The sequence below is a fragment of the Triplophysa rosa genome, linkage group LG4 (assembly GCF_024868665.1).
Source record: "Triplophysa rosa linkage group LG4, Trosa_1v2, whole genome shotgun sequence".
Classification (NCBI taxonomy): Eukaryota; Metazoa; Chordata; class Actinopteri; order Cypriniformes; family Nemacheilidae; genus Triplophysa; species Triplophysa rosa.
Window position 1 is genome coordinate 7,908,827 of NC_079893.1, and position 26,387 is coordinate 7,935,213.

General features: G+C 35.1%; 4 protein-coding genes and 1 long non-coding RNA gene across 5 annotated transcripts; all 5 read left to right on the forward strand.

Annotated features, from left to right (window-relative positions):
• The first annotated feature begins 286 nt into the window (after positions 1-286).
• On the forward strand, positions 287-2,193 carry LOC130553155 (uncharacterized). Its single transcript, XR_008962821.1, has 3 exons — positions 287-1,333; positions 1,502-1,545; positions 1,632-2,193. It is a non-coding gene; the product is annotated as an uncharacterized LOC130553155 (long non-coding RNA).
• Positions 2,194-4,697: 2,504 nt separating this feature from the next.
• LOC130553539 (uncharacterized) lies at positions 4,698-7,408 on the forward strand. Its single transcript, XM_057332566.1, has 5 exons — positions 4,698-4,768; positions 4,930-5,313; positions 5,453-5,608; positions 5,778-5,827; positions 5,973-7,408. The coding sequence occupies exons 1-5, from the start codon at positions 4,732-4,734 to the stop codon at positions 6,105-6,107; spliced, it is 762 nt and encodes a 253-aa protein (XP_057188549.1). The 5' UTR covers positions 4,698-4,731; the 3' UTR covers positions 6,108-7,408.
• A 4,336-nt stretch (positions 7,409-11,744) lies between these two features.
• LOC130552542 (uncharacterized) lies at positions 11,745-12,960 on the forward strand. The gene is made up of 5 exons (XM_057330885.1): positions 11,745-11,781; positions 11,875-12,258; positions 12,397-12,546; positions 12,737-12,765; positions 12,859-12,960. The coding sequence occupies exons 1-5, from the start codon at positions 11,745-11,747 to the stop codon at positions 12,958-12,960; spliced, it is 702 nt and encodes a 233-aa protein (XP_057186868.1).
• Positions 12,961-18,034: 5,074 nt separating this feature from the next.
• On the forward strand, positions 18,035-20,866 carry LOC130553610 (uncharacterized). Its single transcript, XM_057332675.1, has 5 exons — positions 18,035-18,082; positions 18,239-18,613; positions 18,740-18,889; positions 19,043-19,092; positions 19,804-20,866. Exons 1-5 carry the CDS (start codon positions 18,046-18,048, stop codon positions 19,942-19,944), a joined length of 753 nt encoding a protein of 250 aa, XP_057188658.1. The 5' UTR covers positions 18,035-18,045; the 3' UTR covers positions 19,945-20,866.
• A 2,948-nt stretch (positions 20,867-23,814) lies between these two features.
• LOC130552543 (uncharacterized) lies at positions 23,815-25,354 on the forward strand. Its single transcript, XM_057330886.1, has 5 exons — positions 23,815-23,851; positions 23,977-24,360; positions 24,431-24,577; positions 24,741-24,790; positions 25,070-25,354. Exons 1-5 carry the CDS (start codon positions 23,815-23,817, stop codon positions 25,208-25,210), a joined length of 759 nt encoding a protein of 252 aa, XP_057186869.1. The 3' UTR covers positions 25,211-25,354.
• The last annotated feature ends 1,033 nt before the right edge of the window (positions 25,355-26,387 follow it).

A 26,387-nucleotide genomic window follows, 5' to 3' on the forward strand; every position in this document is an offset into this window, starting at 1 on the left:
AACGGCAAGAAGGCGGCGGTTGTCGCGGGCAGCGCGGACGCTTCGACCCGAACCCCCTGGTCCATCCAGCTCCGAAAGCTCTCGCGGTCCTCGCGCTGGGCCTGGAAGACGGACTGGAAGCGGAGCTCGTGGTCATTCCGAAGGTCCAGTAGCGCCTGGTGTTGTTCGCGGTGGAGGACCGCGAGAGACGTGATGATGTCCGCAAACGGCGTGCCCGATGTTGCCTGCATGATGGCAGTGTCCCTCCTTCTTCCTTCCCGGGTTTCGGCACCAAACAGACGATCAACACCTGTGTCTCGTTCCAGTAAGGGCGCGGGGAGAGAATATAAACATCGGACGAAGTCACAATGGGAAGAGAGAGACGGACTCGACGCGAGCTGCCACAAACCCAAACTTCTCAGTCAGCAAGGGGGACCTTCGCTGACTTCAGAGCGACACAAGCCAGGCTAGAAGGAAGACCGTGGATTTATGTTGTGTACTTTTGATGCTCTATTTAAGTTGGTTGTTTTATTTGGTGTGGAATAAAATCGTGTCAGTCTCGCCAACCTCGTCCTCTTCCTTCCTTATCTCCACGAACACGCTACACTGTGTCTTTGGTGTGTTATAAGTTGCCCATGCATGTATTAGAAACGTAAAATTGCAAAAATTAAAGTGTCGGCACAAAAGATGCATTCTATCTAAAAGCGAATGCTCACCCAGACCTGCCTGAAACGCCTCGTGTAACCACACCCCCACAAATCTACGTCAGTTCGTGGTATGATTTGACTAAGACCGCGCAAATGTATACGCAAGTAAGGTGGGCGTACCTGTCAGTACAATTGCTTTGGAACCTGATGTTCCAAATATGGTAAGAGGCGTTACATTTCCATCACACGCTTGCAGTATTCGACCAATCACTACACACTGATTTTAACTGGCCAATCATAGCACACCTCCCTTTTCAGAGCGATGAGCTTTGTAAAAAATCTGCGCGTTTCAGAGAGGCGGGGCAAAGAGGAGATACAAACATGCACGGTATGTGGAAATGCAGCATTTTTTAACCTTAAATCGTGTACACATTGCATTACATCTAAAACGAACGATAATATTAATTTTGGCCGTGTCATATGACCCCTTTAACTATAACAAAAATACAACTATACTACATTATAATATACTAACTTAAAACATTTTTGAGCCAGTAACTTCATGTTCTGGACCCTCCAGCACTGTCTCTCCTCCTCCTGTATCAGACATTCTCTCTGCTGGATGCTGCTGATCTTCAGTGTTTGTCCTGTGTGTGTTCTCTTCTCCTCCATCTGTGTTTACTGCCTCTGTCAGAAGAAAACTACAGGTAATTATTTATGCTTTTCATTTTATATTTACTCTGGTATGTGGATTAGTAGCCTTTGTTAATGAACATAATTGTTTAGGCAACCTAAATTGTGCCAACCGTTTCAGTGTCAGGTTTGCATTATTTTTTTTATTGTATTCATATTTTTATAATTTGTGCTTGTTTAAGGTTCTGAGAACAGTGCAGAGATGCTCACAGTAAATGTTTCAAAGGTTGCCTTTTAATAACATTCCCTCAAATTTGAATTTTTACAATGTCAGTAAAGTCAGTTTAGTACATATTTTATCTGTCATTTCAGGTGGATCAAACAGAGAAACATCTGTCTGAAATGAGTAGCACTGGAAAGTTCTGCCTTTACTCTGAATTCACTTATAGACTACTACCATCTGATCATCCCTATGACAAGATGTGACGCTCCCTGCGCAGTTTATACAAACTCAGCTATCAACGGTAGTAACTTACTGCACTCCTGGATATCTGAGTGATGAACTTTCTCAAGCATACAGTACACAAAAAGATAATTGAAGAAGTTAAATGTATTTTGAATTTGAACAAAACAAAAATACAGTATTTTCAAATGTTTTTTAAAATATAGAACTAATAATCGTGATGACAAAAAGAGCTGATTGGGCAAACTCTTTCAAGACAAGGATGGTGTTTTGTTAATGTTTGTTCTGTCACAGGTTTTTTTTTCATAAGCACAATGCTGTGAATTGATTTGCAAAGTGTCTGCGTCATACACGTTAAGGACCTGTAAAAATGGACAAAGTGTTCAGAGTACTGTGTGTTTTAAACACCTAATCATAGCTAAATAGCCACTGAAATTTGTTTTAATTGTTTATTGGAATAATAAATGTAAAGAAATGAAGTATTACAATGTATGTGGACAATTTATTATTTTTTTACTTGTGAAAATTAAAACATGTTTTACTAACCAACATACAAAACCACATAAAGTATAATCTAATGGAAACGTGTGTCTGGTGACGAGTGATAAGAAATCAAGTGCAAGTTCAAATAATATGTTGCAGCAGTAGATGTGAAGTGTGATCAAAGTGGCCAGAATGAAAGAGCTGTGGGTTTCCTGTTTTGTTACACTTAGATTTTGTATTAAGAGTACTCCTCTAGACTCAAAAATAACATTTTTTTAACAGATGATGCCCATAAAGATCTACAGTAAGCGCATGGTCTTCAAAACGACAAAAAAGTAAAAAAGAAAACGTGCAAAATATAATGAAATTAGAACATGTTGATCATTGACCCGCCTTTTAGTCGTCTTGTCTATTACAGACTAAATAAACATTTTAGATTATAAAAATGCAGAAACGAGACACAAGTCTGTAGTTTATTTACATTCATGCAGTTGGCAGACACTTTTATCAAAAGCGAATGATTCAAACTATACATCTTCAGTGTGTGTGGACCTTGGATCAAACCCCATGATCTTTTGTGCAAGCAATACTCTACCAACTGAGCTACAAGAACACATTTAACTCTAAGATACAATAGAGACAGGAAGAGACAGGTTGAAACAGAAAACCACAACTTTGTGTTTGCACTAGTAAGTGTTAGCTAGTGCCTGCTATAGAGTCCATAGATGGACTGGAACAGTTTGTGGGTAGAAGCAGAGGGTTTGCAACCACTTTTTTCAGACACAGTGCAACACACGTCTCATAAACACTATTGTACAAGCATGTGCGTCTGAATATAGCCTATAGTGACCCAGCCTGTGAAAACCAAGCCAGTCTTTTTGTTGTGATTTTCTGGTTTCTACATAATGTAAAGTACATTCTGTAAAACTACAACCATGATATATTTAATACTAACTATACAAGGCCATCAAAGATTGAAATCATAGTGAAATTAATAGTTGTAGTCAAATTTTGGAGGTCATGATATCAGAATTACATTTGGATTTCACTAACTGGGTCACCATTAGTTTTCAAAGGCTAAACAAAAGCAAAACAGTGGATAGAAACAAAACAGGAAACAGTAAATGACACTACATACACATCTTGTTCCTCTCCTTGTTAAGTAGCCCATTTTATTTTATTTGGCTAGCCTGACGAGTGAAATCATAATCAGTTCACAACTAAAATTAAATGGCCTAAGAGAGTTTTGGTGACCTCTCTGAAACACCAAGTAGGATGATCAGTAGAAATTCAGCACAACGGACAGCTCCCAATGCTATACAGTAAATACTACAATATGGTGCTAATATTAGTGTCTGCTTTCTGAATTTCTGAACTGCCCTCCAGTGGACTGAAATCAAACTACCCAACAAATCAGGCCTGCTATACCCTTGTACATCATTACAAGCTACTGCATGTGTACAGTCAGTGAAGTTTGTTTTTAGTAATGTTAGGTTTATGGAAAATGGTCATATTGATGAATAAGTAGTACTATTAGTAGTAGTTTCATCATTGGCCACAGGGGCGGCAATGATTTTAAGAGACCCGAAATCTGTACCAGGATGTACAAAACTTCTCACATGCACTGAGACCGTTAGTCTTAAGCTTAGACGTAAATCTCAAATATTCGGAAAACCAGGACCTGTCTATGGGAGACATTTATTAAAGTCTAAGGTTAATTCATATGTGCTGACTAAACTGGGTAAGTGTTGTAAACTAAAGACAATGGTGTCAAGATGAAAAATAGTCACTCCCAACCTATGAATTAGACAGTACAGAGCCTGCAAGGATTAAGTCACAGCAAAATGGCACCATTCATGCATGATTGAATGAAAACATTATATATTTTTATAAATAAAATAATTTTGTTTGTATATGTTAATCACAGTAAAAATTATTTTGCGCTTCCCCAGGAAAATACATCCACTCAAATTAACACCTAAACCCACAAGGACTAATGGAAACATTTTTTCTCAGTGACCAGTGATCAGTAAGGCTTGTGGGTTTCCTGTTTTGACATGTTAGATTTTGTTGCTTCGTAGCTTTGCAACAAAACAAAAACACTCATGAATTATAGTCCTCCAGATTAACTCCATATTTAATGGACTCATTTATATTCAGACAATAAGATATTTATGATAGGTCTTACAGTATATGGCCAATTGCATTCAAATAAACATAAATACACTATCTACAGTACATGACTACAGTCAGACATACAGTAAAAGAAAATGGAACATACTGTATCAGTTATACACAAAAGTTTTTGTCTTTAAACAATGTACATTCTCTATATATGTGTCTGTTGGTCACAGTTATAAGACTTAATGTCTAATTCTGTGAACCAATAAATAGCACAAAACACTTGAGAACACTTGCGATTGGTTGATACACCTCTCACTCTTCCAACTCAATTTTCCATTGATGTGAACCAATCAGATGAGTTCTGATGCATCACCAGTCAGTTATTCAGACTTACTCGCTGAGATGGAGAGATCAAGACTTACTGTTACCGTGCTTATATGTAAGCTTATATGGATATGTATAACTCTATAAAAAAACTGTTATTTATTTTAATATTTTAAGCAACCTTTTACTATAAATTAATTTGTAATTAGTTGTGTGTGGTAAGGCTACTTCTAAGTATTGCTTATTTATTTGCTTGTTTGCCTATTTCTGTTTTAGATGGTTTACTTTTCAATCAAAAAATCTATGGAGCAGAGATCGAGCTGAAGGTCAGACCAGGAGACAACATCACTCTCATCTGTGACCGTCCTTTAACTCGTGGTTCCATCATTGCATGGATAAGAAACTGCTCTCATGAAAATCAACCCTCTCTCATAATAGATCAAAAGACAATGTATAAAAACAACTTACCTCGTTTCAGCTTTCTTCAAAACTCCAACATTAAATCTTTAGATCTACATATTATTAACGTTAAAGTCTTTGATCTGGGACTGTACTACTGTGCTGAATATGAAAGAAAATTAAATGAAGATAAAAATGGCATTACATACACATCTGAAGTGTACTATTATGGAAACCAAACAACACGTCTCTCTCTCGCTGGTAAGAAAAAATGTTGTCACTTGTTATTATAACATTCTTTGTTGTTTTTACTTGTAATATGTAAACTGCCTTTCTCTGAATATAACTAATCAAATTATTCAAAAAGAATTGTTCAGCAACATTTAATGCTGTTTTTTAGAGCCAGTAACTGCCAGTTCTGGACCCTCCAGCACTGTCTCTCCTCCTCCTGTATCAGACTGTTTTCTCTGCTGGACGCTGCTCTTCAGTGTGTGTCCTGTGTGTGTTCTCCTCTCCTCCATCTGTGTGTACTGTCTCTGTCAGAAGAAAACTACAGGTACATCATACAATGTCTTTCTTTACTTGTTACCGTTTACTTTAAAATGTACAGCAAATGTATTTGTCAATCAGCAGTATTTGGATCAGTGCACAGAATTTACTAGTCATTCATCTATTTAAATGCATTTAAGAAAGTGATGTTCTTGTTTTTTTTTTTCAAATTTCAGGTGGTGGAACTGATCACAAAGAAAACCAAAGAAGTAGAACTACTCCTGAGGTATGAACATCACAAACACACTTGCATGGTTGGGTACTACAGTGAAGATCACAGGCATATGTTTTCAAACGTTATTCATAACCGTAAAGGCTTAATTTTTTCACTTTTTATAATTGATACAGAATCAGAATAATGTTTATTACAGGGTGGAGATGATGATGAGGTGTGTTATGCTTCCTTGGATGTGATAACCAGAAGACCAATGCGACTCAAGAAGAAGCAGAGTTCTGACTTTAGTACATATGCTCCGGTCAGAACAGACACAGTACAGCACTTCTGATGGTTAAAAAGAACGCAGGTGCCTTTTTCATTAAAACCTTCTGACTGAAACCACTAATTTCATATCAATGTTTAAAAAAGCAGTATATGAGACATTTAAGCTTGTATACCTCACAAAGTCTCTTGTCTGGTTCTTGACGTCTGTTCAGAGGTGATCTCACAGTATTCTTCCCCGGTATATTTCAGTTGTGTCTTTCATGCTCATAGATTTTTCAGACTGTTGTTATGGTGTGCCGTGGCATCTGACCCTCTTTCACTGTGTGTTGGTGGATATACTGTATCTTTAATTCTGTGATTAAACAGAGATCAAATTTAAGACCAGAATAAGATTGTTCCCCTTTTTATGATGTTGTTTTAAATATATTATATTATAGCTTTTGTAGAAGCAAATGTACAGAGGTGATGATGTGAACAACAGGATGTTAAAGTGGGTTACCTGGGTGCAGTCGATTAAAGTATATAATGTATATTTATCTTAGATAAAAGGACACAAACTTTTATCTGACTATTTTTTCGATAAGCACCTATTGAATTACAGAACATATTGAGACATGCAAGCATCCTGCTATGTAGGTCAATTTGCCTAACAAACAAAAAGAGAGAAGCAGCTTCTGAGGCAACATTCGTATGTCCAGAAGTGCTTTAAAAATATATGAATTCTTTTTGCTTTTTCTCATATTTTGGATTTGCGAACTATAAATTATAAATAAGGTTTAAATTATAAATAAGAATTAACCAAAGTCATTTTACTTTTAATTGTTTAGTGCAGGTTAAAGATTTCACAGTGAAGCTTCGGAGATCTTCAAATGTTACTTTTGCATAATTTCACCAGCCGTGTTGGCGAAGGGTCTTTTATTCTCAGTATAGATGATCTTAACCACAAATGTTTCCACTCAAGTTCAATGCACATGAGACAGAAATAGACAGGACGTTGTGTGTGAAGGTGTAAATGCTTGCTCATGTGATCAGTTTGTGGTGGAGTTGGTTTGTTTGCATGCCGTGTCTGCACCTTTACACTTTCTTATGTTTGAAAAACCACAACATCATTACATTTATGGAGAAATGGGTGTAGGTTATTGGAAAAAACATTGATAGCCTAGCTGTCACCGTGCAACATTGAGACAGACACTGTGAGCAAACACACACATAGTACACCCATATAAAAACACGTACTTGCCTTCATGCGCCGTCCGATAGCCGGCTTGAAAAGGTATACAAGGACTTGTGTTGTGATAAGTGTATGGTGAATATATGTTTGATGTGAATGTTTATTGTTTTGCTTCATGTTGCTATATGTACCTGTGGGAGGTGTTTGCTGTATTTGTCTATGATGTCAGTACGAACCAATTCAAACCACATTGCATAGCATTTACTCATAGCACATTGAAATAACCACAGACACATGTTTCTTTCACCTACCACCATTTATTTGAAATACAACAACATAGAAGATTACATAAACTCACCAGTTTCCGTTTTGCAGAAGCAAACCTGTTCAATACATGACCTGGGCTTTTTATACAACACTATCAGCCATCTTGGATGTAACATCTTTAGGGTCACAACCTCCATACCTGCAAAAATCAATTATTTGTTGTTTATATGCGTATGTGTTGAATGGTGAGTTGTATTTTGAATTGTGTATGTGTTCTTCTTATTTTTTTATTAGCTTGCATTTTGTTTCATTATGTTTACATGTTATATGTACCAAAAGCTATTTACCTCCAACATGGTACGGTCCAGGGGTAGAATATAAAATGGCTCCAACACTCATTTAGAGGTTTTACAGATGCCATTCGGACCTTTGGATTTAACTGAACTGGCCTGAAAATATTGTACAGTTTATTTTTCTTTCTGTTATTTCGTAACTTTCTTTTTACACCGTGTTTGGCGGGATAAAAAAAAAGAGAACACAATAAATCTCTCTCTTCATCACATCATCGGTTTTTGTGTCACTTTTAACATCCATCCATCGGTTGATGAGTTTAGGGATGAACATTGCAAGTTTAATCCTATAGTTAAGATTAAGTAACTTTTCTTCAGTTTACTTCAACTCACTGAATAAAATGGATGCATCTGCAAAGCACCTCATTTTAAGTGATTTATCTTTGTGTAGACAACTACTGTATACCACATGGCTACTCAAATGATGTTTTAGAGCATATAACAACATAATGAGTTAACCTGAATGTATGCCACCTGTCACGTCTATATTTTGTTACTTTCAGGACTGGATAATCTATGACGATATGTCCTAGCTTGTGACTCTTGAAAGTGTTCGCGAGCTTTGTGTTCTTGTATAGTGATTGTCTAACTAATCATGTGAGTCTGATTTACTTAATTATGATGGAGTTTAGTTGACTACTGCATTCTGAATGTAACACCGTGTCTACACCAGACGTGACAAAACACAATGCTTGTTCTAATGGAATTGTTGCGCCGCATCCAGTGTGGACAAAATTATAAATTATAATGGGTTCTAATGCGTCTTTTTAAGTTGTTGTTTTAATCCCTTTTTTAATTCAAAGTATTTATTGATGGATTAATATTTCATTTATTAATTCTGTTTATAATCACACTTTTTATTGCCCATTAAAACATTAAATAATGAATTTATTTGTCTTTTCACCTATTAATTTCTGGATAAAAAAATTAAGTTGTAAACAAATGTATTAATGCCTAATTTTTGTTGAATTAGTTATTAAACAATGAAATGCTTTATTACTTTTCCCCGTGACTCTTGTGGTCCTCCATATCGGTGGTGTATCGGGCCAACCTACAACGATCCAATCAATTAGGGGAGGGCGAAACGAAGTCCCGCCCTAATTTACAGTAGATGGATCCTACATAGAAATATTAAATTGGTCATGTGGCGGAAGTACGTGTTTTTCTGTGTCTTTGGTGTGTTATAAGTTGCCCATGCATGTATTAGACACGTAAAATTGCACAAATGAAAGTGTGGGAACAAAAGACGCATTCTATCTAAAAGCGAATGCTCAACCAGACTTGCCTGAAACGCCTCGTGTAACCACACCCCGGCGAATCTACGTAACTTCGTAACATGATTTGACTAAGACCGCCCAAATCTACACGTAGTTAAGGTGGGCGTAATTGTAAATCTCTTTTTTTTATTTACAAACAAACAAACAATAATATTCGTTTTAGCTGTGCAATATGACTCCTTTAATGTGAGATGTGTAAGACTGGGAAGTTATGCTCAGCTCATCCCTATGCTTAATGTGACTCCCTCTGCTCAGTTTGTGCAGCCTTATTTATACTGCTTATTGCGCTCTGTTTGTTATTGGCTATCTCTGATATGACATTTCTCAAGCTTACATTACCACATGTAGGCACAAAAACATACAGACATACAAACATGACGACAAAGCTGATTCGATAAACTGTAATCTAAAGACCATGGTGATGTGTGTTTGTAGTTTATGACACTTTTTAGGTCTCTTATGAGAAGCCCATGATTTATAAAGTCTACATCATTACACATGTCAAGGACCTGTAAAGTTTTTCTAGCATATCATTTTTACCATATGCATTCTTGTGCACATTCTTATGATATTAACGATGATAAAAAGAAGTGGTTAAGTATTATTTTAATGTTACAAAGAAGCCAAAAGTATATTCCATTTCCTGTGAGTTTTTTTGTTGTTGAAAAAGTTCAATCTTTGGCAAGTTTATACGGTGTCTGTGTACAAAGTACTGTAGCATGTATTAATGAGCCCTTGCTATGTTGTTTTCAACTACCCAAAGTTTTTTATTTGCCTAGAAAAAACATCTAAGAGTAAATTCATAAACTTTGAACAACTAAAAGCATGAAGGCTTGGCAACCAGAGAGTTATAGCGCCCCCTGTTGAGAAACTTGTGTAGAGATCAGTACACATTTAGCACATTGGACAGCTCCTAATGCAAAAAATCAAGAAGATATTTGTAGTGTACTGTATATCTGCATTTGTGTTATGCGGACATATTATTTTACATATAAATATATGTATCCTTGTAAATTGGAAGGGCATATATGCAGGGTTCTTGTCAATAGCAGTCATTTGCGTCTGTGTGCTAAAAATGCTGTTATAAATTTTATAATAAATAACAAACAAAAGCAAAAATAAAATGTTTTGCACTTTTACCATTTTTGATGTTGTTTTGCTATGAGAGCAATTAGACAATAAATATGATTTCATGTAAATTTAGCAACAAGGATGACATTTTGTGTCTCCTAAAGTTGGTCTGTTTACTGAATTTCTAAACGGCCCTCCTGTGGACAAAGATGGCACTACCACAAAAACTCCTGACCTCACAGTCACACCCCTACTTCATCTACGCAGTAAGTCACGTTTTTCTCAGAAGTTTTGGGGTTACTTATATGCTTTTATGTAGGTGTAGGGAGATTTTAGATGAAAATGAAGTTGAAATTTCATAGAAATGAAACTCTAATTGAAGCTAAAGTGAATATGTTTATGTGATTGTCTTGAAAAAATGTCTTCTAGTTGTATTTTATTGTCTATAGTTAAAATCTATGTTAGTTAGATTCTATGTTAAATATAAACATATTCCAAACATATTCCTAACCAAAACCAACCTACTATAAATCATTTTATTTATTATAAACAGTCAATAAAATAACATGAAATGAATGCTCTTATAGGAAATATTTTAAACAAAGATACTAATTCTTTTTCAGAAACACATACTGTAACAAAATTAAGGTGCCCCAGGCAAATCTACACTCAACCCAACACCCAAGACCAATAGAAACATTTGTCAGTGATCAGCTAACAGATATTAGGTGAGAATCTGATGACGTGAATAAACAGTAATTGTGTTTGAAAGGGAATGAAAGGCTTTTATCACGTGTTAAGAATTTGTTGCCTTGCAGCTTTGTAGTTTGATGCACTACAACAAAACAAAGTAGTTCATAAATCATGGTGCTAAAGATGAACTTTGATTGAATGGATCAGTTTCTTTTCAAATTGTAAGACACTCATGATAGGTGTAAGATGGTTAATGCAAAAGAAAATGATTTCAAGTAAACATACTTATCTACATCTAGAAATCAAATCATGGTATGGTAACCATATCGGTCATAAATAAATGTGTTTGTCTTTAAATAATGTTTCCTCTCTGCATGTGTGTCTGCTTGTTAAAAGGTATAGCTAAGACTGAGCAGTATGTCCAATTTTGTGAACCAATAAAAAGCATAAAAGGGGGCAGTTGTGGCCTAATGGTTAGAGAGTTGGACTCGTGACCAGAAGGTTGCCGGTTCGATTCCCAGGGCCGGCGGGTAACAACTGAGGTGCCCTTGAGCAAGGCACCTTACCCCTACTTGCTCCCCGGGCGCTGCAGTGATAGCTGCCCACTGCTCCGGGGGTACGTGTGTTCACTACTCTCTGGATGGGTTAAATGCAGAGGTCACATTTCGTTGCCTTGTACCTTCGTACATGTGCAATGACAATAAATTGAATCTAAAATCTAAAATCTAAAAAATCTAAAACAGCCAAACCACACAAACACTTCTGATTGGTTGACTCTCACTCTTCATGTCCAAATCAAACTTTCATTGGTATGAACCAATCAGATGAGAGCTGATATCTGCATCATCACACAGTTATTCACACTCGCTGAGATGGAGAGATCAGGAGTTACTCTCGCTGTGCTTATACGTAAGACAAAAAAATCTTCATCAATTTTTTAAATATTTGATTAAGCTTTTGTCTTGACAGAAATATAACAGTCTATTTTTTCTGCTTCTGCAGATGTTGTAATGTTCAGAGAGAGAAGAATCTATGGAGCAGAGATCGAGGTGAAGGTCAGACCAGGAGACAACATCACTCTCATCTGTGACCGTCCTTTAACTCGTGGTTCCATCATTATATGGATAAGAAACTGCTCTCATGAACATCAATCCTCTCTCATAATAGATCATCAGAAAACTTACCACGAAACATTTAGACGTTTCAGTTTTCATAAAAGCACCAACATTAATTCATTTGATCTACATATTACTAACATTACAGTCTCTGATCTGGGACTGTACTACTGTGCTGAATACGAGAAAAAGATAGATAAAGATGAAAATGGAATTACATACTCTGATGTGTACTATTATGGATACCAAACAACACGTCTCTCTCTCGCTGGTAAGAAAAAATGTCTGTCACTTGTTATTATAACATTCTTTGTCGTTCTTACGTAATACTCATGTAAACTGCCTTTTCTGAAAATAACATTTTTTTTCCAAAGTTATTTAATAAATTGAATGCTGTTTTTTTAACCAGGAACTACCAGTTCTGAACCCTCCAGCACTGTCTCTCCTCCTCCTGTATCAGACCGTTCTCTCTGCTGGACGCTGCTCTTCAGTGTGTGTCCTGTGTGTGTTCTCCTCTCCTCCATCTGTGTGTACAGCCTCTGTCAGAAGAAAACTACAGGTACTTATTTATACTAATTTTTACTTCAGTATGTGGATTAATAGCTTCTATTAATGAACATAATTCATACCAGGAGTGATTGCACACAGAATTTTGTTAGGAAACCTGAATTGTGCAAGCTTTAATGTCAGGATTGCATTATAGATTTTTTTCATTGTACTAACATTTTTATAATTTGTGGTTGTTTAAGGTTCTGAGACCAAGGCAGATATGCCCACAGTAAATGTTTTAAAGGTAGCCTTTCGATAACATTGCCTCAAATTTAAATCTTTATATTGTCAAAGACGATTTTAACAACTTTTGTCATTTCAGGTGGATCAAACAAAGAAACATCTGTCTGAAATGAGTAAGATTGAAAAGTTCAACCTTTATTCTGAAGTCACCTATAGACTGCTACCATCTGCTCATCCCTAAGATGTGACTCTCCTGTTGCAGTTTATACAAACTCTGCTTTCAACGATAGTAAATGCTTACTATACTCCTGGCTATCTCAGTTATGAACTTTCTGAAGCATACAGTAAACATATTTGGGTAAAAAAACTAAAAACTAATCACACAACTGTAAATCTCAAAACGATAACCGAAGTTATTAAATGTTTTAAGTGTTTTTATAAAAAGTTCAATAAAATGCTTATAAAAAAAGAAACGTTTTATTTATAGTATTTCCATAAAACTTTATTTGGATTCAGTTCATTTGAGGTTATCCAAACTTATTTTCACATTTTTAAATCATAATTCATATTTGATGTGATGTGATGACAAAACTAATTGGGTAACTCTCTGAAGACTATGTCCTTTATGTTTATTCTGTCACTATTAGTTTTTTAAGGACAAGAACATGTTAAGGACCTGTATAAATTCAGCATGATGTTCACAGTACTGTGTCTTTTAAACACCTACTCATAGCTGTATAGCAACTAAGCTTTGTTTTCATTATTTAATTTAATAATAATTGTGAAGAAATTAAGTATTACAATGTACAGTATGTGGACAAACATTGTTTATTTTCTACTTGTGAAAATGCTTACAAAACAATCAAATGCAAAACAATGCCCCTCATTAAAACGTGTTCTAACCAACATACAAAACCACATATGATCTAATGGAAACATGTGTCTGATGATCAGTGATAAAAAATTACGTGCGAATTCAGAGCAGATAATATGTTGCAGCCGTAGATGTGAAGTGATCAAAGTGGCCAGAATGGAAGTGCTGTGGGTTTCCTGTTTTTGTTATGCTTAGATTTTCTGTTAAGACCTTGGACACTTCTATTACTCACAAGGAAACAGTTAAACAGATGGCCGTCACTAATAAAAATGTTCAAAAACAGATTAAAAAAGGTGTAAAATTAAAGAAACCATTTGAAAATCATTGACCTGCCTTTTACTCATCATGTCTAATACAGAAAATGCGAACATAAACGTGACACAAGTCTGTAGTTTATTTACATTTATGCATTTGGAACTTTTATCAAAAGCGAAAGACAGTGCATTCAAGTTATACATTTTGTCAGTGTGATCCCTGCATTAAACTCACCGACCTTTAGTACACACAAAACTCTACCAACTGAGCTACAGAGACACGTTTATCTCTAAGATACAATAGGGTTGAAACAGGAAACCACAACTTTGTGTTTGTTGCTCTGGACTAATAAGTGTTAGAAAGTGCCTGGTATAGAGTGCAAAGATGGACTGGAACAATTTGTGGTTACGAGCAGTGGGTTTGCAACCACTTTTTCCAGACACAGTGCAATACATGTCTCATATACATTCTTCTACAAGTACATGCATGTACAATATCTGATCATAGGTGACCCCGGACCACAAAACCAGTCTTATGGGTCAATTTTTTGAGTTTGAGATTTATACAGCATCTGAAAGCTGAATAAATAAGCTTTCCATTGATTTGTCCATATGATTTGTTAGGATAGGACAATATTTGAAAATCTGGTATCTAAGGGTGCAAAAAATCAAAACATTGAGAAAATTGTAAGAATTCTAAGATTGACAGATACCAAACTTGAGTGGTTAATTCTCAAAGAGCGGGCAGCAGCGAGCAATGTTTGTAGGCGTGTTTCCGGCCATTTTTGTTCACAATTTTGCTGCATTCACAAAAGAAATAAAGTTTTAAAATATTTACAGTGGGAAATGATCTTCATGGAACCAGAGGTGGTAGAGTAGCCAAAATCTTTACTCAAGTAAAAGTACAAGTAACTAGAGAAATTGTTACTCAAGTAAAAGTAAAAGTCACTATTTTAAAATTTACTTGAGTAAAAGTAAATAAGTATGCAATGAAAAAACTACTCAAGTAGCTAGTTACTTAGTTACTTTGTATCTGATTATATAGGCCTACTACATAAAATTTATATTAATGCCAATATTTTAATATTACATTTTAATCAATATTTTTAATGATCATAAGCAGATATCTTTGCAATATACTAGAGAGACTAAAGAATAGACAAACACAGAAGAGACAAGCATTTCTGTAAATTTCATCTAGTCCTGATGTCAATGTAGTTTACACAACTTATTTAGAATAATAGAGCATGTCAAACTAAAGCATGAACTAAACTCAGAGCATTTCCTAAGATGATCTAGAACATCTGCAGTGCTCTCTTAAATGAAATACACATTTTTGAACAAAGCTCATGTTTTCTCGTGTTGTGTCACGTGTGTGTTGTGAAACGCTCTTACATGTAAACAAACAGTAAACAGTGAACCACACGCCCATCAACAAGTTTTCTTCCTTCTGTTCTTCAAATGTATATTTCTGCAAGCCCACGTCTCTGTGTCTGACAGGTAACGCGCATGTTGCTGTGTCTGACGAACAGGTCGCGCGGGTGCGCGCATATGGCGGGCATTTATCATTGCTGGCAAACAATATGGCACATTTGCAGTTTTGATTGTATACATATATAGATTAATATCCACTTCATCCAACGCTCTTTGTGTTCTGCGTGTTCTTAAGTTTCGCGCTACGAGGAGTGAGTAATCCTGCTTCAGATGTTTCAGATCGTGCTGCGAACTGAACAAATCATTTGAACTGATTCATTAGCCTATTCAAATGGTTTTGCCCATTGTTCAATTAATGCTTTCAAAAGAATCGACTCAAACGAATCGATCACTCGAAATGCCCGTAAAAAGAGACGACAACCTTGAAATAAACGCGTTTTAAAAAGCATATTTTAAGATGAAGGAACGAAGGAACGTCATGCAATGTAAGTTATGTAACGAAGTAAAAGTACAGATTTTCTATTAGAAATGTACTCAAGTAAGAGTAAAAGTACACACTTTTAATTTTACTTAAAAAGTACATATTTTCCAAAATGTTACTCAAGTAAATGTAACGAAGTAAATGTAGCGCGTTACTACCCACCTCTGCATGGAACACAATCTTTATTAATATCCTAATGATGTTTGGCATAAAAAAACAATAATTTTGACCCATGCAATGTATTGTTTGCTAATGTTACAAATATACCCGTGCTACTATGACTGGTTTTGTAGTCCAGGGTCACACACATAACCTAAGCAATTTTTTTTCATTTGGCTAGAAACACGTGAAATCATAATCAGTTCACAGCTAAAATTAAACAGGCTTGGCGACCCCTGTTGAGAAACACTTGTGTAGAAGATCGGTTGGAATTCAGCACTATGGACAGCTCCAAATGCTACACTGAATTGATTTATACTCTATGTAATATATCAATTTAAATATATAAATAAAAATCCCAATGCAAACAACAAGAATTCAGCAACAGCATTATTAATAGCATCTTAATATTGGTGTCTGCTTTCTAAATTTCTGAACTGCCCTCCAGTGGACTGATGAAACTACCCAACAAATCAGCCCTGCTACACCCTTGTACATCATTACAAGCTACTGCATGTGTACAGTCAGTGAAGTTTTAGTCTCAGTAATGTTCCAAACATTTTCAGAAATGCTCCTAGTGAATCTCAAAAATTCTAAAAAGCAGGACCTGTAGAGTAGGAGACAATCATTAAAAAGCTAAAATCAACTTTCATTGAAGTCTAAGATTGATTCTTATGTGTTTACTAAACTGGTTAAGTGTTGTAAACTAAGGACTACAATGATGTCAAGATGAAAATTAGTCACCCCGCCCTAACCTATGAATAAGATAATACTGAGACTGCAAGGGTTAAGTCACATCAAAAATCAATTTTATTATTTGAGTCTTTACTTTATTATTATTATTTACCCTTGTTTGTTTATTTATTTAATTTCAACTATGAAGTTATTTAAAAAAGTTAATTATTGGGTGTGTACATAAAAATCTGTTGAAAACTCTATGCTTACCTTACCCCATTTCACAATAGCAAGCTTAATAATGATTTATAAGTTCAGCTGTATGACTTTGCAGGAAAAAAACATAATTTCCTTTCAACAAAAGATGGTTGGAAGATAAGTACATAAAGTAACCTGCAACTTTATCATTCTAACAGAGGTGGCGACAGTGAGGCAGTGATTGCTTAAGTCTAAGAAAAAGTGTGTTGTCCTCTTATATTGTATGTGTGGCCTTGCCAATAAGCACAAGCATATCTGAAGTCTCACACACTGCCCCTGATGTATGTTATTATAAATAAGTCTATGAAGCTCACCTCATGTGGAAGTCACACACACTTTATATTCTCTCACACTGTTTAGTAACAGAATATATGATTGGCCATCACATCTGTAATGTGATAATAATACTGTAACATAGCCCTCAAATCACTATGCTGACCAGTAGAATTTCATCACATAGACCAAACAAAATACAATTTAGTATTCATTCAAATAATTGAAATAATTTCCAGTATTTTTGTAGTTTCAGATCTACAAACAAGAACAAATCTGTTGTTTAGAAAAAAAAAAGTTTGTTTAATTTAATCACAGTAAAAAAATATTTTGAGCTTCCCCAGGAAAATATATACACTCAAATTAACACCTAAACCCACAAGGAGTAATGGAAACATTTTTTTCTAAGTGACCAGTGATCAGTAAGGCTTGTGGGTTTCCTGTTTTGACATGTTAGATTTTGTTGCTTCGTAGCTTTGCAACAAAACAAAGACGCTCGAGAATTACTGTCCTCCAGATTAACTCCAGATTTAATGGACTAATTTATTTTCAGACAATAAGACATTTATGATAGGTCTTACAGTATATTAGCTGACTGCATGTTAAAGGCAAAGCACATATTTTTCAAATAATCATATATACACTATCTACAGTACAGTACATTTTCAAAGAAAATAGAACAATGGATCAGTCATACACAAACGTTTTTGTCTTTAAACGATGTACATTCTCTGTATATGTGTCTGTTGGTCACAGTGTATAAGACTTAATGTCTAATTCTGTGAACCAATACATAGCACAAAACAGAAAAACCAGAGTGAGGACACTTGTGATTGGTTGATACACCTCTCACTCTTCCAACTCAATCGAGTGAGATCTGATGCATCACAAGTCAGTTTTTCAGACTTACTCGCTGAGATGGAGAGATCAAGAGTTACTGTAACCGCACTTATATGTAAGACAAAATATAATTCTTCAACTGTTATTATTTATTTTAATATTTTAACTAAGCTTTTATCTTAACACAAATTAATTTGTAATTAGTTTTGTATTGTAAGGTTACTTGTTTATGTATTTATTTATTTATTTTGTTTGTTTATTTCTCTTTTAGATGGTTTACTGTTCAGTCAGAGAGAAATCTATGGAGCAGAAATCGAGGTCAGTCCAGGAGACAACATCACTCTCATCTGTGACTGTCCTTTAACTCATGGTTACAACATCGCATGGATAAGAAACTGCTCTCATGAACATCAACCCCCTCTCATAATAGATCATTTGATAATGGATGAAACAAACTTTCCACGTTTCAGCTTTCTTAAAAACTCCAACATGAATTCTTTTGATCTACATATTACTAACATTACAGTCTCTGATCTGGGACTGTACTACTGTGCTGAATACAAAAGACAATTTAATGGCATTATGTACACATACCATTATGGAAACCGAACAACACGCCTCTCTCTCGCTGGTAAAAAAAACTTTGGTCAGTTGTTGTAATATTCCTTGTAATTTTTACTTGTAATGCTTAACTGCCTTTCTTTGAGAAGAACTAATCAAGTTATTCAAAAAAAGTTATTCATCAACATTTAACGTTATTTTTTTGAGCCAGTAACTGCCTGTTCTGGACCCTCCAGCACTGTCTCACCTTCTCTTGTATCAGACTGTTTTCTCTGCTGGACGCTGCTCTTCAGTGTGTGTCCTGTGTGTGTTCTCTTCTCCTCCATCTGTGTGTACTGCCTCTGTCAGAAGAAAACTACAGGTATATCAAAAAATATATATATTTCCTTGTCTCCTTTTTTTAACTTTGAAATGTAGATAAAATGCTTTTGTTAGTCAACAGTATTTGGATCAGCAGAGTCTGTACACAGAATGTGCTATTTAAAATTAATTTAATCATTTTTACACAATTTAGATGTTGGAACTGATCACAAAGAAAATATGAAAAGTAGAAATGCTCTTGAGGTATGAACAACACAAACATGCTCATGTTTAAGTACTACAGTGAAGTCTTAGGCATGTTAGTATTTTCACCCCCCAATCTCCAATGAGATTTTTGTATGCAGTGTCACAACAGCCGGTGCTCCAGTCACAGATCCAGTCTCACCAGCCATTTATTATGAAAAAAGAGAAAAACCTGAGATTACCAGAGCCGTGGCTCAGTTTTATTTATCAATTAACTTCTATTAACTAAATCAAATAAATATTTGGTGTGACCACCCTTTGTGTTTAAAGCAGCTTTTGTCCTAGATACACTTGCACATAGTTTTTGAGGTAGCTTAGCAGGTAAGTTTTTTTCTAGAGTCGACATTGCCACAGTTCTTCTGGATTTAGTCTGTCTCAGTTTTTTCCCTTTTTCACTTTCTTACTGTAATAATAGACACGACTCGATAATGGTCAGTCCAGATCTCCGTGTGGAGCACTGGCTGTTGACACACTGTACATACAAAAATCTGACTGGAATAATACAATTAATGGTCAAAGAAAATGTTGAAAGTCTAAATTGATATTTCCTACTAACACACAACACAAGACGTCTGCACAGTACTGTATAATATCAACAAAATAAGCAAAATACTTCTATGGGCAATATGAGTAAAAAATCATGACTAAAATACTTTATTAACAAAAGTACTTTATATGATTTATTAAGAATCACAATAATGTTTATTACAGGGTGGTGATGATGACGAGGTGTGTTATGCATCCTTGGATGTGATAACCAGAAGACCAAAGCGACTCAAGAAAAAGCAACCGCAGAATTCTGACTTTAGTACTTATGCTGCAGTCAGAACAGACACTGTGCAAAACTTCTGATGGTTAAAAAGAACGCATGTGCTATTTTCATTAAAACCTTTTGACTGAAACAACTAATTTCATGTCTAAGTTTGAAAAAAGTATATCTCTTTATATATACTGTATATCCTACATACAGTATAATTTTCATTAGCTAGAGACATTGCAAGGGTGTACAACTACTTAATGCCTGTACAGAGGTGATCTGGACGTATTTTTTAGATTTTTAGAAACTGTTGTTGTGGTGGGCCGTGCCATCTGACCGTCTTTGTGTGTTGGTGAATATGTGTATCTTTCATTTTAAGTATGTTGTTTTAAATGGGTCCCTTTGCAAAACTAATAATGTACATCTGATGATCTGAATACCAGGATGTTAAAGTACGTGAAGTTTATATTAGCATTTACGGTATATTTTTTCTTACATAAAAGGACAGGAACTTTTATCTGACTAATTTTTACAAACAGCACCCTTTGAAAGCAACTTCTGAGGTAACATTCGTTAGTTGCCAGAATGGCATAAAAAATAAATGAATTGTTTTTACTTGTTTTCTTACATTTTGGATCAGTAAATGTTAGATCGACCACTTTAAATCACTATTAACAGAAGTAAAACTTTTAATTATTTCGTGGTAAATGATTTCTCAGAGATGTTATTGTCTTCCAGCCGTGGCAATTTGACAGCTTGGCGAAGTGTCTTTTATTCTCAGTAATATAGATGATCTTAACCACAAATGTTTCCACTCAATGCATATGAGACAGAAATAGACAGGACGTTCTGTGTGAAGGTGTAAATGCATGCTCATGTGGTCAGTTTGTGTGGAGTTGCTTTGAAAGCATGCTGTGTCTTCACACTCTTAGAGGTTTGCACAACATCATTACAATTAATGAGAAAAAGTTGCTTTGGTTATTGGACAAACATTAATAGCTTAGCTGTTAGAACTCTGATGTGTGGCATGAACACTGCGAGTTTAATCCTAGTTAAGTACCTTTTCTCCAGGTTACTCCAACTCACGAATAAAATAAATGCAACTGCCAATTGAATTACTTTAGTGAATTATCATTGTGTAGATAAAAACTGTGCACAACATTGCTGCTGGAATGATAACATAATGAGTGAAACTAAATATGTATTCCACCTGTTACATCTTTTTTTACTTTCTGGATTAGATAGTGGAGTCTGAGTTTTCATTTTCAAAAGAAAATGTTTCATGTGAAGTTCACAGAGCAAATAAAAAGGTTTAATGTTTCAGATTAACAGGATGTGTGTTGTCTCAATTGTTGGAACAGTATACCGTACATATACAGTATGTCAAGTTTACCAAAGTCTTTCAACATGTCATGACCCCTTCTTCTTCTTTTGTTCAATGGCGACTAGTGTCTATATAGCTTTCCCTTGTTAGTCTGGGTATACCCCTGTTTTACTCTTGTCTTTGGTCGGTGTTCTGTAGCAATGATAGCAGGCTGGGGAAAAGATCTATTTGCAGTAAGTTTAATAAGAAATTCCACAGGGTAACAGGGAACAAGAAACTACGAAATCCACAAAACAACTGGGGAAAACAAGCTTAACAAAACAACACGAAACACTCGTGGAAGACTCATCAACAAGAAAAACTACAAATGACTACAAACATGGCACAGAACAGGAAATGACATCAAAGTTACTCAAAACAGGGGACACATGTGGGCTGCAATCATAACTGATTGGTAAGATATTTGGTGGTTTAAATATGAATGTAAACGCTCTTTTTTTGAAGTTATTTATAGCACTTTTGTGTTTTTAAAGCATCGTTTCATAGTCAGCTAAGTGAACTGTATTTATTTCAATTCCCAGAAAGAACAAGATATGTTTTCTCTCAAAAACTTGTGTTCTTTTTTAATACATCCATAACGCATTATTTTGGATAAAATCTCTAAAGATGTGTGTTTCATGTTTGTGACTCTTTTTAGGTGTTTAAGATAAGCACATTACTTTGAATTGATTTGATTTATCCTCTGCATTACACATGTCAAAGACCCGTAAAAGGTTTCTAGCACATATTTTTTTCCATAAACCAAAACTACATTCCATTTCCTTTGGATTAGGTTTTTTTTTGTTGAAAAGTGAAATCTTTGGCAAGTTTATATCGTGTCAAGATGTAACAACAGAGTTATAGCGACCCCTGCTGAGAAACTTACTGTATGCAGAGATCAGGATACATTTAGGACATTGGACAGCTCCTAATGCAAAATACAAGCTGATACTCGTTGTATGTATCTTTGTACAATGCAGACATATATTTTACATATAAATATATATCCAGGTAAATTTGAAGGGGTGGGAATACTGTAAATAGTACTTGACAAATAAACTGCACATGTGTCCTGTGGTGTGACATATAGCAAAAAAATAGAAAAAAACTAACAATGAAAATAAATCTCTCCATTTTATATAATAAATATAAATATAAATAATATAAAATAATAGCCTATATTATTACCAGTTTGTTTTCTAAATGTTTGCTGTCACACCATAAGGCACACGGCACGGTTTATTTGTCAACTACCCATGTGAAGTAAAGTGTCTCAAGTTATTTCTTTATTTCTGGTCAAATTTAACTATACAAGCAGTTGTCTGTGTGCTTAAAATGTTACCATTGTGAGCATCTGGTAATATTTTTTAACAAATGATAAACAAAAGCAAAAAAAAATGTGCACTTGTGATATAGTTGTATTTTTCTATGAGAATTTTTAAACAAGCAATAAGACATGATTTCATGTCAATTTAGCAACAGCAATCATATTTTGTATCTCCTAAAATTGGTCTGTGCACTTACTCTAGTTCTAAACTACCCTCCAGTGGACTGAGATAGAACTACCACAAAACCCCTGTCCTCACAGCCACACCCCTACAAGCGACTACATCTGCACAGTAAGTGAAAGAAAGCAGTTTTTGTTTTTTCCACGCACACACGCTCACACTCCATGATATCTTTATCACACAACAAGCACACACATATTTGAGGTCTCACACACTGTCACAAAGTCTTGAGAAACTTTTCATGGCTCCTAGTTGTAGTAATTTATTGTGTACTGCATAATTAAAATCTATTTTGTAGATTAAAATTTCCAAATACAATTATAAACAACATTTTTTACATATTCCAAACGTATTCCAAACCAAAACCTGCCTACTAGGAATGTTATAATTTATAACATGTAGTCCATTAAATTACATAAAATTATTGTTCTTATAGAAAAGTTGTATGTTTTGAAAAAGATACAAAATATTATTTTAAACCACAGAACCATTTTAAGGTGCCCCAGGCAAATATAGACTCAACCCAACACCCAACGCTAACGGAAACTTTGTCAGTGACCGACTAAGAGATATGAGGTGAGAACCTGATGACGTGGATAAACAGTAAATGTGTCTAAAAGTGGTCTGAATGAAAGGCTTGTGGGTTTCCTCTTTTATGTTGCTTTGCAGCTTTGTAGTTTGATGCACTGTAACAAAACAAAAAAGTTCATATCGTCCTGCAGATGATTAAATATATTAGATTCTTCTCAAACAGTAAGACCCTCATGATAGATAGATCTTTAGATAGATACACTGACTGATTGCATGTGAAAGAATGTTTTTAAGTGTTTATCTACGGTACATCTGGAAATCAAAAAGTGATGCCAAACATATCATGAACAAAGATTTTTGTCTTTAAATAATGTTTCCTCTCTGCATGTGTCTCCATGTCTGATTTTTTGAACCGATAAAAAACACAAAATAGTCAAATCACTTGTGGTTGGTTGGTACAATTCTCTCTCTTCAAATGTCCGACTCAATTTTCCATTGGTGTGAACCAATCAGATGAGATTTGTTATCTGCATCATCAGAGTCAGTTGTTCACACTCACTGAGATGGAGAGATCAAGAGTTACTTTTGCTGTGCTTATATGTAAGACAAAATATTTTTTCGTTTGTTTAAAATACATATTAAGCTATCCGCCTTAACATTTGAATACTTTTGCATTGGATCTAGATCAACTTCTAAGCAGTCTGTTTTTTTTTTTGCTTCTGCAGATATTTTACTGTTCAGACATAGAGAAGTCTATGGAGCAGAGATCGAGCTGAAGGTCAGACCAGGAGACAACATCACTCTCATCTGTGACCGTCCTTTAACTCGTGGTTCCATCATTGTATGGATAAGAAACTGCTCTCATGAACATCAATCCTCTCTCATAATAGATCATCAGAAAACTTACCACGAAACATTTAGACGTTTCAGTTTTCCTAAAAGCACCAACATTAATTCATTTGATGTACATATTACTAACATTAAAGTCTCTGATCTGGGACTGTACTACTGTGCTGAATACGAGAAAAAGATAGATAAAGATGAAAAAGGAATTACATACTCTGATGTGTACTATTATGGATACCAAACAACACGTCTCTCTCTTGATGGTAAGAAAACACTTTTGTCTGTCATTTTGCATTAATTAAGTTATTCAAAAAAAAGTTATTCTTTTTTCAGTAACTGCCTGTTCTGGACCCTCCAGCACTGTCTCTCCTCCTTTATCAGATTGTTTTCTCTGCTGGACGTTGCTCTTCAGCGTGTGTCCTGTGTGTGTTCTCTTCTCCTCCATCTGTGTGTACTGCCTCTGTCAGAAGAAAACTACAGGTACATCATACAATTAATTTTCTTCCTTCTCACCGTTTACTTTGAAATGTAGAATAAATGCCTTTATCAATCAGCAGTATTTGGAATGTGCTAGTCAAGCCATTTTTATAATCCCTTTAAAATAAATGTACGAAAGTGATGTTCTCATTTGAACATATTTCAGGTGGTGGAACTGATCACAGAGAAAATGTAAAAACTAGAAATATTCCCGAGGTATGAACAACACAAACACGCTGGCATGTTTAAGTACTACAGTATACATTAAAGGCACAATTGTTTCTCCTGCATTTTAGGGAAAGTAGTCCAATATGTTATTCAGAATTTTTTATAAAACATTTACAGTATATGAGAAAAGCAATATAACTTTATATATATATATATATATATATATATTTATATATATATACATACATATATAACTTGTGAAGTATAACTTCATAACTAAAATTTTTATAATTTATTCCGTATTAGAAATAATAATGTTTATTACAGGGTGATGATGATGATGAGGTGTGTTATGCTTCCTTGGATGTGACAACCAGAAGACCAAAGCGACTCAAGAAGAAGCAACCGCAGAGTTCTGACTTTAGTACATATGCTCCGGTCAGAACGGACACGGTACAGAACTTCTGATAAGAACGCAGGTGCCTTTTTCATTAAAACCTTTTGACTGAAACAACTAATTTCATATCTAAGATTGTAAAGAAAAAGTATTTCCTTTTGTATATACAGTATAATATATTATTTGCTTTAGAGGCATTGCTATGTAAGGGCAAAAGTCTCTTGTCTGGTTTTAATGTTTGTACAGAGGTGACAGCATTCTTTTCCAATATATTGCAGTTGGTCTCTCTTTCATGCTCACAGTCTTACACCAACTGTTGAAGTGGTGGGCCGTGGCATCTGACCCTCTTTCACCGTGTGTTGGTGTTTATGTGTATCTGAAATTCCTTTTTAGTATGTTGTTTTAAATGTGTCCCTAGCCTTTGTAGAAGCAAATCATGTACAGAGATGACCTGCATAACAGGATGTTTTAGTGGGTTTCCTGTTAGGACAGGAACTTTTATCTGACAAATCTTTAAAATCAGCACCTTTTGAATTACCCAACACAATGAGACATGTAAGCATTCTGGTTTTGTTGTGGAGGTCAATTTCCCTGATAAACAAAAAAGAGAGAAGCACATAAAAAATAAATTAATTGTTTTGCTTTTTCTTGTTTTCTTATATTTCGGACTTATATTTTATATATATATATATATATATGTATGTAAAATTCTTTAGTGTAGGTCTCTCAGTAAAGCTGCAGAGATCTTTAAAGGTGTAACTTTTGCATAATTTCATCAGCAGTGTTTTTGGAGAAGGGTCTTTCATTCTCAGTAATATAGATAATCTTAACCACAAATGTTTCCACTCAAGTTCAATGCATATGAGAGAGAAAGGCAGGATGTGTGAAGGTGTAAATGCTTGCTCATGTGGTCAGTTTGTGGTGGAGTTGGTTTGTTTGCATGCTGTGTCTGCAGCTGTCCTTTACACCTTCTGATTGTTAAGTATCATCACATTTAATTGGAAATTAGACAGACTGCATGTATCGATTGTTGGACAAAAGATTGTTAGCCTAGCGATATACATTTTTTGCACTATTTATTATTGCTCATTTTCGAAACTGAAAGAGACAGGCCTATCATTTATGTGGTCAGTCAGTTTGGACGCAGTTGTACTAGTGACATGTGGGGGGCGCTGTCGACTAGCTTTTGTAAAATCTAAATGTGCACATATTTTTAACTTAAAACATATAAACAGTCAAATGATGTTT